The sequence below is a fragment of the Pipistrellus hanaki genome, assembly GCF_964339955.1.
Source record: "Pipistrellus hanaki genome assembly, chromosome: 4".
In the NCBI taxonomy this organism is placed as follows: domain Eukaryota; kingdom Metazoa; phylum Chordata; class Mammalia; order Chiroptera; family Vespertilionidae; genus Pipistrellus; species Pipistrellus hanaki.
This window is the reverse complement of record NC_140506.1, coordinates 36,788,387-36,804,659: the sequence shown is the minus strand read 5'-3', so window position 1 is coordinate 36,804,659 and position 16,273 is coordinate 36,788,387. Positions and strand designations below refer to the sequence as shown.

Here is a 16,273-nt window from a genome sequence, read left to right as displayed (position 1 = left end):
GTTTCAGGTTCAATTCCTGGTTGGGGCACATGTGGGAGGCAACCGATCAGTGTTTCTCCCATGATATTTTTTTCTCTCCCTCTCTCCTTCCTCTCAAACAATAAAATAAAATAAAATAAAATAAAATAAAATAAATCAATAAAAAAACACAAACGTATCCTTGGGTAAAGATTTAAAAACAAAAATAAAAATCCCACCTATTTTGACATCTAAGTTGCAAATTTCCCCCATCTTTTTGTCATTTAAATGTGTTGGGTTTTTTTTCTAGGCAGATATTAACTCAGATGCCTTTCCCCAACCCCCACCCTGCCTCCTTTAGAGCCTTTTACTACATATTAATAAAAAGTATTCATCTTAGTTTTCTTCATTCCTTTAAGTATCTTCAATATTTTTAAAAAAATATATTTTATTGATTTTTCACAGAGAGGAAGGGAGAGGGATAGAGAACTAGAAACATTGATGAGAGAGATACATCAACCGGTTGCCTCCTGCACACCTGCCACTTGGGATGTGCTCGCAACCAAGGTATATGCCCTTGACCGGGATCGAACCTGTGGACCTTTCAGTCCACAGACCAACGCTCTATCCATTGAGCCAAACCAGTTTCAGCTATCTTCAATATTTTAATCTCTTCGTAACTTATTTTGGTGTGAAACAATAGAAGTAATATATCTTATATATGGCTCTATACCAAGTTCTTGGCACAGAGCTTCTAAAACTTACAATTTTCTAAGTCAGTGGTTGGCAAACTGTGGCTGGAGAGCCACATGCGGCTCTTTGGCCCCTTGAGTGTGGCTCTTCCACAAAATATCATGTGCAGGCGTGCACCTACAGTGCGATTGAAACTTCAGGCCCATGTGCAGAAGTCGGTTTTCGGCTCTCAAAAGAAATTTCCATCGTTGTACTGTTGATATTTGGCTCTGTTGACTAATTAGTTTGCTGACCACTGTCCTAAGTGATAAGAGCACAATGAGCATCTTTTGTTTTAATATTTCCTGACATAGAGTACTGATCTCTTGGAATTTCCTGGGTGATGGCAGTATCTTTTGTTCTGATGAGGCCACTCTTTCTTGGTGGGCTCCTGGATGGGCCTGGTTACCAGAAAAACCAACCCATGATAAGAAGCTTGGAATTTTCAGCTCTATTCCCCCGTTTTCCAAAGAGGGGAGAGGGGCTGGAAATGGAGTTAATAATTGATCTTGCCTACATGATGAAGCTTTCATAGAAATGCCAACAGTATGGGATTCAGAGAGTGTCCAGATTGCTGAACCTGTGGAGGTGCTGGGGGAGTGGTATGCTTGGAGGGCATGGAAGCTCATAGCCCTTCCCACTTACCTTGCCTGTTCATCTCCATCTAGATGTTCATCTGTATCTTTTACCATATTCTTTTATAACATGCTAGAGGCCTGGTGCATGAAATTCGTGCACAGGTAGGGTCCCTAGGCCTGGCCAGTGATCGGGGCTGGCTGGGACCTTCCTTCATTCTGCGCTGTCTCCTATGGTCAGCGCATGTCATAGTGAGTGGTCAAACTCCTGGTCGATCGAACTCCTGAGGGGATGATTTGCATATTAGCCTTTTATTCTATAAGATTGGTAATAAGTAAGCTGTTTTCCTGAGTTCTGTGAGCTGCTTCAGCAAATTAGTTGAACTTGAGTAGGGGTTCTGAGAACCTTTGATTTATAGCTGACCAGTCAGAAGCACAGATAACAACTTGGAGTTGTTAATATTGGCATCTGAAGTGTGTGTGTGGAGACTGAGCTCTTAACCTGTGACATCTGATGCTGTCTCCAGATAGATAGTGTCAGAATTAAGTTAAACTGTAGGCCACCTTGCTGTTGTCATAGAATTACTTGGTGTGGGAAAAACCCACATATCTGATGTCAGAAGTGTTGTGAGTGTGGTGGTAGTGTGAAGTTAAAGGAAACACACAGGAGAAGTATAGGATTTCTAAATCAACATGATCCAAAGTAAGGTTCTTTTATTTTTATTCCCCAAATACTTAACCAAATATTCTAGTATGAGGTATTTTTTTTTTCACTAATTGAAACACAATCATTACCATGTACTAAGTAGGTAAACTTGAGTCTGTTTCTGGTCTTTCTGTTCTGTAATATTAATTGTCCTGTTTGGTTCATCTAGGTACCTTATTGTTCTTATTGTGGTTTTGTAGAGCATTATTTAAAAATATATATATTTTAGGAAGTGCCCGGCTAGCTCAGTTGGTAGAGCATGAGACTCTTAAAATATATATATTTTATTAATTTCAGAGAGGAAGGGAAAGGGAGATAGAACCATTGATCGGCTGACACCTGCACACTCCCTATTGGGGATCAAGCTTGCAACCTGGGCATATTCTCTTGACCGGAATCCAATCTGGGACCCTTCAATCCACAGGCCGATGCTCTATCCATTTAGCCAAACTAGCTAGGGCTTTGTAAAGCATTATTACTAGGCAGTCCATTTATTTTTATCTGTTGGTAAAATGATCAATAATGAGCTCTATATGAACTCTGCCTAGATCTGAGTTTTGTGACTGGCTCCCATGTTGGAGAGCTGATCATCTGGGATATCCTGGACTGGACCATGCAGGCCTGTGAACACAACTTCTGGGACCCATTTCCACAGCTGGACACTCAGCAAGAAATAAAACTCTGTCAAAAACCAAATGACATTTCTATTCATCATTTGACATGGGATGAAGAGGTAAGAAAAATCAAGAAAGTATCTATAAAGTTTCCCTTTTAAATAAACCCTGTTTCTAATTTTTTTAAAAAAAATCTATTTTATTTTTTATAGAGAGGAAGGGAGAGGGAGAGAGAGTTAGAAACATCAATGAGAGAGAAATATCAATCACTACCTCTTGCACACTCCTTACTGGGGATGTGCCTGCAACCAAGGTACATGCCCTTGACCAGAATTGAACCGAAGGCTGACTATCCACTGAGCCAAACCAATTAGGGTGCTGTTTCTAATTTTTTAAATTTAATCTATTACCCATGTTCAAGTTCTGCTTTAAAATGTTCTGATACTGTTTGAAGATTGTACCACTTGCATTAAAAAACAAAACATTTTAATCTTAGCTTCTATAAGGCAAAGAAGTGATTAAATGGCCATATATTTAAAAGCTCTATTGAAATTTTGGGTTGGATTAAATAATTCCACAGGATTGAGAATAATGATTTTAATCGTTTTAAGAAATACTTTGGGAAAATAATCCTTTTTAAAATTCTGGTGCATTTCTTAGAGAAGTAAAGAAAATAAAAATATCGAAGAGTTTATTCTTTTGGTCTCCTAGCATCCTTTAGGCCTTGGAGATGGTAATCTTGAAGTACTTTACATCTTTTTTTGCAGTAAGAGATGAATAGCACTAGATTAATGAATCCTGGCTCAGAAAACGTATTTAAAGGGGCATTTGCATTCCTTATGATTACATTTAAGAATAAATGTAATCGTAAGGAAAGTTTAAGCCCTGGCAGGCATGGCTCAATGGTCAAAGTGTGGGCCTGTGCACTGGAGGCTCACTGTTTTGATCTTGACCCCCTGACCCCCACAACCGCACCAGGGCACTTGTGGGAGGCAACCAATCTCTCTCATTGATGTTTCTCTACCATTATTACACACGGGGAATATCCCACCCCACCCCCCATGTCCCTCAGCTCTAAAACTCAATGGAAAAAATATCTTCAAGTGAGGATTAACAACAAAAATGTTTAAGAGTTTACCTTTGAAGAGAGGAAACTTTTATTTCACTGTCTTTTGAAGCTTGCTGTCAATACAACAAAATAGCATACTTATAAAATCGCATATATATCAACATATGTGTAACTCCATCTTTTGGAGAAAAAAATCCACATTATTAACTTCTGCACCTAGTAATTTTGCTCACATTTTGCAGGGAAAAGAAACTAAAGAATTTTCCCAAGGGTATTGTGTTATCTGAGTGAATACTTAGCTTGTATATCAGCCTCTTCTGCTGCAGAGGTAATCTAGCCCTTTTTCTAGCTGTTATCCTATATAATAAAAGTCTAATATGCAAATCGTCTGAACAGCAGAACAACCAGTCACTATTATGCGCACTGACCACCAGGGGGCAGATGCTCAATGCGGGAGCATGCCTAGTGGCCAGTGCGTTCCCACAGGGGGAGTGTTGCTTCAGCCAGAAGGCAGGCTCATATCTGGCGAGTGCAGTGGCGGTGGCAAGAGCCTCTTCTATCTTCACGGCAGCACTAAGGATGTCCGACTGACAGCTTAGGCCTGCTCCCTGTGGGCTAAACTGTCAGTTGGACATCCTCTGAGGACTCCTAGACTGTGAGAGGGTGCAGGCTGGGGACCCCTACTACCAGTGCACAAATTTTGTGCACTGGGCCTCTAAGTATTTCAATAAGAAGAAAGTGATGCTTAGTGGTGTAATATATAGAGCTTTCTCTGTATTTGCAGTTTTGTCCTTCTGCCTTCTAAATGCTGAGCTTTCCTTCATGATTTGAAATGTTTGAACTTCAGAGGGCAGCACAGTAATATGGGATGAAGGCTAGGAATAGAGGAAGGTAACTGATTTTCTGATGTCACACTGGGGCTGGAAATCTATTACACTAGGAAGTGGTAAACACTAGTTTTATGCCCATTTCTGAATTTCCCCTCCAGAATGTATTTGTTGCAGTTGGAAGGGGTTTATACGTGTATAACCTTCAAATGAAGCGTGTGATTGCCTGCCAGAAAACTGCCCATGACTCCAGGGTCCTGCACATTGCCAAGCTTCCAAACAGGTACAAGTTCCCATCTGCTTTGCAACAGATGAGAGAAATTCACAGTTCCTAGAGCTACCAATGTAATTTCTCAAGTGGCAAAGTTGCCTGGCTTTGTGACTTGACCTGCTCTATGCTTTTGGAAATGGGTAATACCATGTGGCTGCCTCTAATAAAAGAGTTTGTGGCAATGTATTACAAAACTCACAAGAAGCAAGGTTCAGATGAATTACATTGAATCTCATTATAAGAAGCACTGCTTTAAAATATGGCATTTCTTTTAAAAGGTAAAAGATTTTTGGGTATTTACTAAGTGCTAATTCTTCTTTTTTATATTTTTCCATAAACACATCTTTTTGTTGTTTGTGTATAGCCAGAATCAAATGGAAACCTCCTGTTGTCACAGGTTACTGAGGACTTTCCTCTCAGTAAATTGGGCTGCTGATTTTTTAGGGAGAAAATTATATGAAGGGAATAGTATTATTTTCTCTGCAGGTTATTTTCAGAGTTAGAGGCACCCTGAGCAGAGATATAGTGAGGGGAGGACAGGGGACCGTCGCTCAGGATATTAAGAAAGTGTAATTCGTACCCTGTTTTTTTGAATGCATTTTAAAAAACAAAGATGGAATATTTATAACATTTGAGCCAATGTAACAATCTAACGTGTGTCTTTCCTGAAGAGTGCTTTTACTTTGCATTGAGAAAGCGATGTTAAATTGTGGTTTTTATCAGCTCCTGCCAAGAGCTGAATAAAAGCAATTGAGGGCTCCACTGATTCCTTTCACTGCAAATTTAGCATTGGCCCTCCATAATGCTCTATTTTTTTATCACTGATTTTCTGTTCTGACAGGCAGTTAATCTCATGCTCAGAAGATGGCAGTGTACGCATTTGGGAGTTACGAGAAAAACAGCAAATTGCAGCTGAATCTGTACCAACAGGTGTGTATCTTCTCTCAAAAAGGCAGTCTTTCTTTTTTTTCTCATATGAAAGACAGAGGAAAGGCAGTTATGTATAACCACAAGAAATAGGCATGTCTAGTATATTAAGCATATGGTAATTGGGATTTAGGAGTCAGATATTAAAATTGTTTTAATATAGAATTGCCTCTTTATTTCTATCCAAGTTAGTTAGGATTTTCTTGTTTTGAGGAGAAACTTATTTTCTAGTAATTGATCAGAGGGCCTATTGAAGTAATTATTCCTTTATATTGTTTATAATTGTGTCTGATACACAGTTTGTATGGTCAGATGTTAAAGTAAAGTGTTCTTTAAGACTTGAGGCATTATATCATTAACATTGAACTCTGTTTTTGAAAAACACACATTTATGCTTATATCATAATCTCATGAACTCAACTTTCAGGTGTTTGGTTTATAAAACAAAATCCTGATTAATTAGAAACTTTTGAATGAGAAATCAGATGCTGGTACCTCTGGAATTTTTCTGGTTATCTGAAGTCATAGGATATTATTTTTGGACAGTCATGTTCCTTTTGGTCTGCCCTTGTTGATAGATCTGAATTGTGATTTTTTTGGGGGGGGAGAGGAAGCTCTTCCATCCAGGCCTTTTTACTTCTCTTTTATTCCCAGTGTCTGTCTTTTTCTCACATCAATACACCTTCACCAGTGGGTGATTAGGGGCAAAAAGAGATATTAGCAACATACCTGGTGCAGGAGGCAACCAGTTAATGTGTCTCTCCCATCAGTGTTTCTCTGTCTCTTTCTCCCAATCTCTTCCATTTTCTCTTAAAAAAAAAAAAAAAAAGGAAAAATATCCTTGAATGAGAATTAAAAAAAAAATCACAGAAGGTCTTCGCATCTAAATTTTGTTTTTCTAATCTTATATTACTATTAGAGGCCCGGTGCACGAAATTCTTGCACAGGTAGGGTCCCTAGGCCTGGCTGGCAATCAGGGTTGATCTGTGGGGTGACTGTCAGGGTGATTGGGGCCCTGCTCACACCCGCCTTGGCTGGCCTGATGCTGCCCCCTAGCCAGCCCTGTTCTCCCATCGCTGCTGCTGTCACCTGTCACCTCCCTTTTCGGGGTGACTGGTGAGGTGATCAGGTGGCCCCTGCTCACTCCTGCCTTGGCTGCCTTGGTGCTGCCCACTCGCTGGCCCCGCCCCCTGCCACCACTGCCGGTTGGGGCCTGTGGGCTATGGGCAGCTCCTGCTTTGAGCATCTTGCCCCCTGGTGTGGTCAGTATGTGTCATAGCAACAGGTCATTCTGCCAGTCATTCCACCATTTGGTTGGTTTGCATATTAGGGTTTTAGATAGATCATAAGAGCACAGTAATTTTGAAAATGCCTGAATTGATTGTTTCTCTCTAGGTTTTTTTAACATGTGGGGATTTGGAAGAGTGAACAAACAAGCCAGCCAACCTGTTAAAAAGCAACAAGAAAATGCCACTTCATTTTTACTGGAGCTTATTGGAGATTTGATTGGACACTCTTCATCTGTAGAGGTATTGTTTTTAATCTATCTTATCTAATAAAATAATAATTGCAAATTAACCATCACTATGCTACATCCACAGCCACACCCACCAGCCAATCAGAGAAAATATGCAAATTAATCCCAACCAAGATGGCTGTGGCCACAGAGAGCAGGAGGGAGGCTTGTGTTTCCCTGGCAATGGAGGAAGCCAAACTTTCTACACACCCTGGCAGGCCCAGGCCTCCACTCAAGGGTACAAAGTTTCAATTAGAGCAGCTATTTTCAACCTATCAATATTTTTTTCCAGTCTGACAAAAAAATAGATATCATTTTGATTCATTTACACCAGATAGTTATTGTTTTGTTTGCTATTGTCAATATAAGGGAAAAGATATCAGTGCTCCTGACTAAATAGTCAGGTAGTGCATGTTTTAAAAATAGTTGCAGCACACCAGTTGAATATCACTGCTCTAAATAATGGGCTTAATTACCATTATTTATGAGATGAAGATAGCTGACAGTAAGGACAATGTGAACAATGTTGAATATATAACAGTAGTAAATAGAGGATTGTGGAGACAGAGACAGAGAGAGAGAGAAAGAGAGAGAAAGAGAGAAAGATATTTAGCCTTACAGTCATATTCATGACTACAGTGCTGTTTTACCTCCCTTTGAAGGATCATAATTTGTCAGCTTTAGTAAAAGCCAGGTTCTTGATTATTATTATGCATACATGAGTTGAGAATTACAAAATGCATACAATTCTAACTTGTGGTAATCCAAATACATTAATATTTCTTATAGGCACCATTGCCTATAATGAAGGAATAAGAATAATCAATATAAATAGATGATTGAAACTGGTAATAGTGTGATAGCAGTATAAACAAGGCCCTAAATAATGACTTTATTAAATTGTTCTTCCTGTTTCATAGCCAGGGAGAAACAAATTACTTCTCATTTGAAAGTGCCTTTATGCTTAGGAGCAGAATTACCACACATTTAATGGGAACATTTCCTGCATTTCAGGCACTACACTAGACAGTGGAGTTTGCAAAGAGATATAAAACTGTAATACTTGCCCTTATGGATCTTATACTTCAGTAGTGAGAAAGGAGACAGACCTAGTAAGCTGTTAATCTAGGCTTGACTCTCAAAAGAAATTTCAATTGTTGTACTGTTAATATTGGCTCTGTTGACTAATGAGTTTGCCCACCACTGCATCCTTGAATGTAAGGCTGAGGAGATTGGACTTTCTTTTTAAAATAGTAGGAATCCATTAAAAGTTTCACACGTATTGTTCAGTGGTGGAGGAAACCTTCAAAGTTGCACAGTTGTCATAATATACAAATGTAAGTTTCTTAAGAATTTTCCCGAGTGAAAGTATTGATACTTAAAAGCTTTTTTTTTTTTTTTTTTTTAAACTGTATCTCTGGCTTCACTAAGTATCAGAGAGACTAGATTTTCTATCTCCTGAATTTTCTCATTCCTTTTATTATATTTTCACCTATACTCTGTAATCCAACCCGTGTGCTCTTTTTCATGTGCCGAGGAATTTTGTTCCAATATTAACCCCCTTCAACTCCTACATAAACAGCTGAGGCCTCATCCTGCTATCTTCAAAATGTAGAAGTTATTTCAAAGAAAATTCTTGTCCTCCTGTGTTCTTTAATGTTATTTTTATCCTTTATTTCATTCTTTCCTTGGAGTTCATCCTTTTCATGACTTCATTCATGTCCTCTCTCCACTCTATAGTAATCATGCTGCCTTCTCAGCAACATTCCCTTTTCCTATCCTGAATTTCCGGCCTATTCATTCATTTGGTATGACCTTCCCTTTATTTGGATAGGTTTATGTTTTTGAAACTTTCTCTGACATTTTCATTTACTATTGACCTATGTCCTCTTTCTCTGAACTTCTGTGACAAATTATAATCTGAACTACTTATTATATAGTACCTTATCACACAGTCTTTGGTGCCCTAATTGTTTCAGCAACTGAATTAGAACCTTCTTGAAGGTAGGGACTATACGCATATAGACGACAATAAATGCTTATGTATGGATAGATTATATCTTGTTTCATTTACAGATCTAAAGCCAGTATTTATCTTAGAGAATTCAGACTTTTTTGGTAGCCATTTGTGTATAAATAAAGGGGCAAGTATAAGTGATTAAGTAAAATAGATCTTACAGGACTTCTGACAAAATATGAAAACTAGTACTTGAAGAAAATAATATGGTAAAATACAGAAGATACTCTGGGAATTAATGTATATTACAAAAATAGCTGTAATAGTTCTGTAGTTGGGCATTATTAAAGTTATAATTATTAAAATACTAGATATTGGTCTAGTACTTATATTTTTAGCACTTATATATTTCTATGTGACTATAATCAACACTTAAAATTTCTCATGGAAAATGATATTGAGTCTTACATTCAGATCTAAAGACATCTCTAAGGTACACATTTTACAAACACATGTGTTGCTTTAATTTGGCCATGTCTCTTCTCTTTGAAGTTCCTGTACTCAGTAGTTTTAAATTTCTTTACAGATGTTTCTATACTTTGAAGATCATGGACTAGTGACATGCTCCGCTGATCATCTCATTATTTTATGGAAAAATGGAGAACGTGAATCTGGATTGCGCAGTTTAAAATTATTTCAAAAATTAGAGGAAAATGGTGACTTGTATCTTCCTGCCTAGTTTAAGGAATTTAGAATACATGTGCATGAACTTGAACTTCAAATACAGTGTAATACTCTGAAAACCATTAACATGTACTCACTTAAATGTGTAATGTACTTTTTTCTTGTTACTTTATAAAATTCTGATTGTTTGAATTCTTTTTGTGTGGGGGCAGAAAGGGACATGCAAACCAGCAACAAGTTGCTTCTGACGTGTGAGTATATCCACCAAATATACCACAAGTATTTTAGCAGTGAATTTTCAAAAGGTGAAGTTTTCAGATCACAATACAAGTATCTGTTGATACAGAATTAAAGTATACCATAATGTCCTTACAATTTAAAAATTTATGCTTTAGAAAATTTTACACCAGAAATTATGAGTTTGTGATAAATGAGTATAGTACTCAGAACCTCTTTCTTTGTTTAGTATAATTTTATTACGTCCAATTCTTATCATTAGATTTTTAAAAAGATGCATATAATTTCTTTCATTTAGTCTTTGGATTTTGAAATACCTTTGTTCTCCATAATGAATAGCTTACATATCCTTTTTCATTTCTTTAAAATTTTATTTAAGGAAATAAGTATACATGATAATTATAGAAGGTGTTTTGGGAGGAAAAACCCACTGAAGAAGAGGTAGGATGTAGCATAACTTGAATGTAAACCTTGAGCTCTCCCGATAACTTTCTTCCTGTAAGAAATGAAGAGTGCATAATTGCACATGTGCTGCTGACGTGGTGAGTGCTGTTCATGAGGTTCAAACAGAACAGTAAAGTTGTGGTATTAATTAGAAGTTCTTTATTCCTTGGTTATCATTAGAGCCCATTTGATTAAGAATCCTTGTGATTAATTTAAATATATCCCTTCTCCTATAAATTCCTTTCATCTTTAATAACTAATTATCGAGGTTCTATAGAGCAAACTTGAATCTCTGATACCAACTAATTTGTTAAATGATTTTTTATTTTTAGTTCTAGCTACTCAAGTTCCTATAAACTCAAATCAGTAGGAATCTTATGAGGATGTATTTTTCTTCCCAGTGTGAATTGGCCTGAAGAGAGCTGTTCGCTAGATTGGTGCTACACTAGCTGCTGCCCTCATACATGCCAGGGGTGAGAGCTACGTGAGGAAAGTGTTCCAGTCAGAAATGACAGTCCAAAGTGCCTGGTTCATCTTACCATTGACTCAGAAATGAAATGCTTGAGACAGGCTTCATTTAGTTTCTTGCAGTGGCCACTGAGATTTAATCATCTTCTTCACCCACCGGCTTTATATCAGAGCACTCTTTCTCCCTTTTGGTACTAAAGAATAAAAATTAAGAAGTGTTCCACACATTAAAAATGGGTGAGTTTAGTATTGGAGTTATTTTTAAATTTGAACTGTTGGTGAAAGAATTCTAGTAAAGTAAGTGCAAGGTGGACGGATATGTCAGAAGACTGATCCTTCTCAAAGAAAATTTTCTGCAGATTTATTTGTTCATCACACACACACTCTTTATAAATTGTTTTTGCTAGTTTTTACTTTTGACAGTTGCTTTCACAACTGCATCCAAAGACCAGAAGACCTAAGGTTATCTATGCCAGACCAGTGCCTTAATGTTATGAATGAGAAACCTGAGGCCCAGAGAGGTAAGGCCTTACAATGTGTTAGCTCTGTTCCCTTATCATAATTGAGTGGCATTAAAGACAAATCAAAGATAAAGACTTATATGACTACCATGTAAGAAAAAGCAAGTAATCAGTTGTTTTAATTTATAATAAAAATGGCTTTATGGATAAATATATTAAAATCTGTTACCCCATTACAGAATAGAACATGAATGTTATCCAACAACTTATTTGTGGCGTATTTGAGGAGTTGTAGAAATAGCTTTCTAATCTTTTATCCTGAAGTTGGAGCATCCCAGCAACAGGCAGACATGCATTCTGGTCTGAGTGCATCAAATGTTTGTTCAGTTTGGTTAAATATCTCAGAATCATTTTTAGTCTTTAATTTACTCCATTACTAGCTAGTGGTTTTTCTTTGAAAAATTTACATCAGGAGTTTGTAAAATTGTCTTCTTGAATGGTTTATGACATATTCGTTGAATTATATGAGAAACTCATCATTTTAACTGCTTTATTTCCTAATCTGTTCTGGGTTAGTAATTTGTGATAGTATTCTTGAATAGAATGGAGTGATACAAACCACAGGTGAGTTTTGGGAGACAATACTGCCAGGGCAAATTGATCTATTAGATACTCTAGTTAGTTTTCTGCCATAAAAAACTGTCTAGAGCAGTGGTTCTCAACCTTCCTAATGCCGCGACCCTTTAATACAGTTCCTCATGTTGTGCCCAACCATAAAATTATTTTCGTTGCTACTAATTTTGCCACTGTTAATGAATCGTAATGTAAATGTGTTTTCCGATGGCCTTAAGCTCTACAGCAGCGGTCTACAGTCGCGACCCACAGGTTGAGAACTGCTGCTGTAGAGCCTAAGACCATCGGAAAACACAGATATTTACATTACGATTCATTAACAGTGGCAAAATTACAGTTATGAAGTAGCAACGAAAATAATTTTATGGTTGGGGGTCACCACAACATGAGGAACTGTATTAGGGTTGCAGCATTAGGAAGGTTGAGAACCACTGGTCTACAGGGAAGCTCAAACCCACTGACTGGACTTGTTTTTTGCTTTTATGAATGCCCTAATTTAGAAGAATACATTTATGTACATTTTTTTCCATCTTAGTTTTTAGTGTTATTTTAGTTGCAAGTAACACTATGTAGTGTGCCTTATTAACCTCATTCTCTGGTTGTATTCATAGCACAATCAAGAGCCTAAACTTCGGAGTATCCCTTTCATTTCTCTTCAAGTGAGATTCTGATTGAACAGGTAAGGCTTGTTCTTTGCCTACAAGACTCTTGAAGGCAAGCAAATTTTAAATTGGAAGTAAAGAATGATTTAAATTGTAGGGTTATTTGTTCTGGTGCAGATAACCTAACTTTTTTTGTTAAGTAGTAGTAATAATATGACCTCTCTATATTAGATAGGATTGCATTTTCCTAAATTCATATAGCTCCCCTCAATACAATGTTTTAGTAAACAACTCAGGATAGGAGGCAATTATAGTAGTTTATATCCATCTGAAAGACCACATGACATTTCTAATAAAATGACTATTTGGAAGAATGCATTATTTAGGTAGCAACTCAGAAGATTACACAATAGTAGATTACATACACTGATAAAGAGCAGAACTATAATGAAGCTTTAGTACCTGGCAGTCTTAAAAGAATTTGACATTCCACTGAATAAGCTGCAGTAGAAAATGTGATGCAGCTGATGTCAGGAAAAGATTGTCCTTGGCGCAAGCAAGCTTCTGAAGCCTAGGCAAATTACCTAGCTCCTTAAATGGGATTCTGATACCCTGAATTCTGAAAACAAAGTATATGACTCATGAAATAAAGGACACTAAACTGAAATTTTGAAGTTATGAAAAATTTAGGTTAAAAAGGAGGTAAAATAAAAAATAGCTGTTGGAAATGAAAAATGGCTGTAAGATTTTAGTTACAAGTATCTCACAAAAACATTTTCATAATGCAGCATTATTACACAACGCTAGCTGCTGTCCTGACTAAGCAAGTTTTCTTACCTAAAATAATTTAGATACACTTCTTTGCATGGAATTGTCATATATGTTTCCATTTTTGGTATAAAACATTAAAAAAATATTGGCACATTATGTAATGATAAGACATTTTTTCCCCATGTACTAATTCCAAGTTTTCTGCATTCCAATTTTCATTTGAAAAAAGTAACTATCTACCGATTCAGTTAATTCAGTCTCTGTTTATATCTCTTAAAAAATGCAGCATGAGTACAAAGAATTTGGAAGAAAAATGAAGATATTTTGTTTACTGAGTTTATAATACATAGAGAAGGGTTGACTGATAAAAGGAAAAAATATTCAAGTCTGACTTCATGTAGATCACAGAAAGTTGTGAAAAGAGCTGTATAAAAATATGCACTTGTGCTTTAGAAGCTTTAGCATACAATTAATAATATTTACTGTTTCCTCATATGTCTATTTTCAATATATTTACACATCTTGCAATATTTTTACATCGTTAAAGGAAAATGACATGATTGCAAATACACATAGGTTAAAAACATATGAACCTTGAAACTTCCCAAATCCCCTCCCCAAATATATACACAGAGATGGTACATGATACAACATACTTGGTTGATTTATATCCAGAAAATTTAGATTGATTTCATAAAAATTTTCAACAGCAAATGTATATAAATTTTTTCTTTTTTTAAAAAAGCTTGTCCCAGGGCATTCAGATTTAATGGCTTTTATATAATACTATAGTGCCTTGTGACTGCCTCTATTAACCAGAAATAAGGGGATCTCATAGAGTCCCCCAAGACAGAATGTCACTCCCTTCCCCATCATGGATGGCTTTCTGTTAAGATGAATTAATTCCTTTTATAGGAGAGAGGGATATAGGCAGCTGCTACCAGACTCGAAGGCACTCAACAGGCCAAGGCTGGGTTCTAACTTGGGTGTCATAACATCAATCAGAAGAAACACTTAGCCAGTGAAGCTAACTTGTTTATCAATAATTTGGTCCTAGTTCATTTTATATATAGTTTTTCTTAGATAGTATGAATCCACCAGACTGAAGCTCTTGTGGAAAATAGTCAAGCAAAACAGTGATGGTGATTTTTATGGTAAGATATGAGCTGAACTCTACCTAAGCTACTTGGTCACCATCCAGGGAGATGGGCTCAGAGGCACCAAGTCTGTGCTGTATATGTCCTTCTAGTTACAGTCATTCATCTCCATGGTTGATGAGTGCACACAGGGTGACAGCATGGCAAAGGGATTTGCCATGGGTTTGTTCTGTCACTGATTTTATAAAGAACATTTTTTTTTTCATGGAGCATAACTTTGTAAAAATAAAATCTGGGGACTTGATTCCAAGTCAAATATTAAACATTAGCTCCTTGACCTACACTTGTCATTTTCATTATAAAGGAAAGTCTCTTGTTTACACTACTGTGATTCACATGCCCTTGACAGAAAGAGGTCCCCTTCTCTGTCTTGGCTTTAGCTGTCAGATGGAAGCCTCAGACTTTTGCACTTCAGGTCATCTAATGTCTTCCAGTGTTTGTAGTTATTGGCCAAATGTTGCATCAGTGCTGGCAGATGTGCAAAGGCTGCAAGGACATAAAAGAATCAAAAGAAGCCTGTTAAGTTAGATCCAGGGCTCTGTGGGACAAATTTGGGATCAGAAGTGCCCTAGTTTAGACCTCAGGCTGCACATGAACACACAGCATTAGTTTCTGAAATATAAATAGGTCCTTTTAATTAAAAACTGAAAAGCCATTACCAAAAGAATATGATTTAGAGTAGACTTAATACATTTTGTGTTCTTACTGAAGTTTTTTCCAATGATAGAATAAAACTGCTTTAAGCTTTAGGAGAGGTCCTTGGAAGAGGTAAAGACTTATTTGTCCAACACTCATTGAGTCTTTTTTATACTAGCACCCCACCATACCTGGCCACAGGCAGCTGATTTTAAAAAAAATACACAAAACATTTCATTTATACCTTTAGGCCCAGTCTGTGTTGTTAACGGTAATCATCATAAAGGATAATATTTAGTGTAGATGACAAAACAGGAAGTATCTTACCATCCCAAGCATCGAACATGTCTGTTATGAAGTAGTCAATGAAGGAAATTTGTGACTTGGGAATGCTACAGGTATTCCGGTCAAACACTGGCATCACCACAGGGAGTCCCTGTCTCTTCTCTTCATCAGTCTGGAAGACATAACACACAGGGCTCTAGGGCACATACAGACGGTCACAGTGCACTCTGGTGCCTCAAACACCCTGTGAAAATAGGCTCAGCAAGGTCCTGGGACATATGTAAGTCAGTTACCTGATGAGATGCAGTAACTAAATTCAGATCTTCTGACTTTCAAGTCTCTTATGCTATTACCCCTCCCCCCCCAAAGCATTGATCATCTTGGGGTTCATACCCCCATTTCTGAGGTCTATTTTCACTACAAAGCAAGGTCAATACTATTTTCAAAGTAATATGAATAATACGACTTGACATTTACACTGAGAGTACAGAAGTAATGATGGGTAAAACTGCTGATACCTTAACATAATTGTACCTCCAGTCATTGTATTATTCACTGTCACCTGCTTGCAGTTTAAAAAGAAAGCCAGTTTCACTTAAAAACATCCTCACTGAAGCAGTAAGAATTAATCTTTCTAAATTTGGGCCTTTGACTTACATCTTTTTAATACTGTGTGACAAAATACTCATAAAGCCCTTGTGCTGCACTCTACACGATGCTGGTTGTCTTGTGGAAAAGCACAC

At 37.1% G+C, this 16,273-nt stretch overlaps 2 protein-coding genes across 8 annotated transcripts in view; one reads left to right on the top strand and one right to left on the bottom strand.

Moving 5' to 3' along the window:
- Positions 1–10,028, top strand: part of WDR41 (WD repeat domain 41) — a 33,006-nt gene extending 22,978 nt beyond the window's left edge. Inside the window, exons 9-13 of the mRNA XM_084881289.1 lie at positions 2,520–2,704; positions 4,643–4,764; positions 5,594–5,682; positions 7,075–7,208; positions 9,739–10,028. Coding sequence (XP_084737415.1) covers positions 2,520–2,704; positions 4,643–4,764; positions 5,594–5,682; positions 7,075–7,208; positions 9,739–9,891 — 683 coding nt within the window. The 3' untranslated portion in view covers positions 9,892–10,028. The remainder of the gene's footprint in view (positions 1–2,519; positions 2,705–4,642; positions 4,765–5,593; positions 5,683–7,074; positions 7,209–9,738) is intronic.
- Positions 10,029–12,984: 2,956 nt separating this feature from the next.
- The window catches only part of PDE8B (phosphodiesterase 8B), a 260,529-nt gene continuing 257,240 nt past the window's right edge, over positions 12,985–16,273 (bottom strand). For all 7 annotated transcript variants that reach the window (XM_084881266.1, XM_084881268.1, XM_084881267.1 and 4 more), the window contains 2 exons: positions 15,573–15,702; positions 12,985–15,095 (listed from right to left, as the gene is read on the bottom strand). In XM_084881266.1, the coding sequence (XP_084737392.1) occupies positions 14,986–15,095; positions 15,573–15,702 (240 nt within the window). In that variant the 3' untranslated portion in view covers positions 12,985–14,985. The remainder of the gene's footprint in view (positions 15,096–15,572; positions 15,703–16,273) is intronic.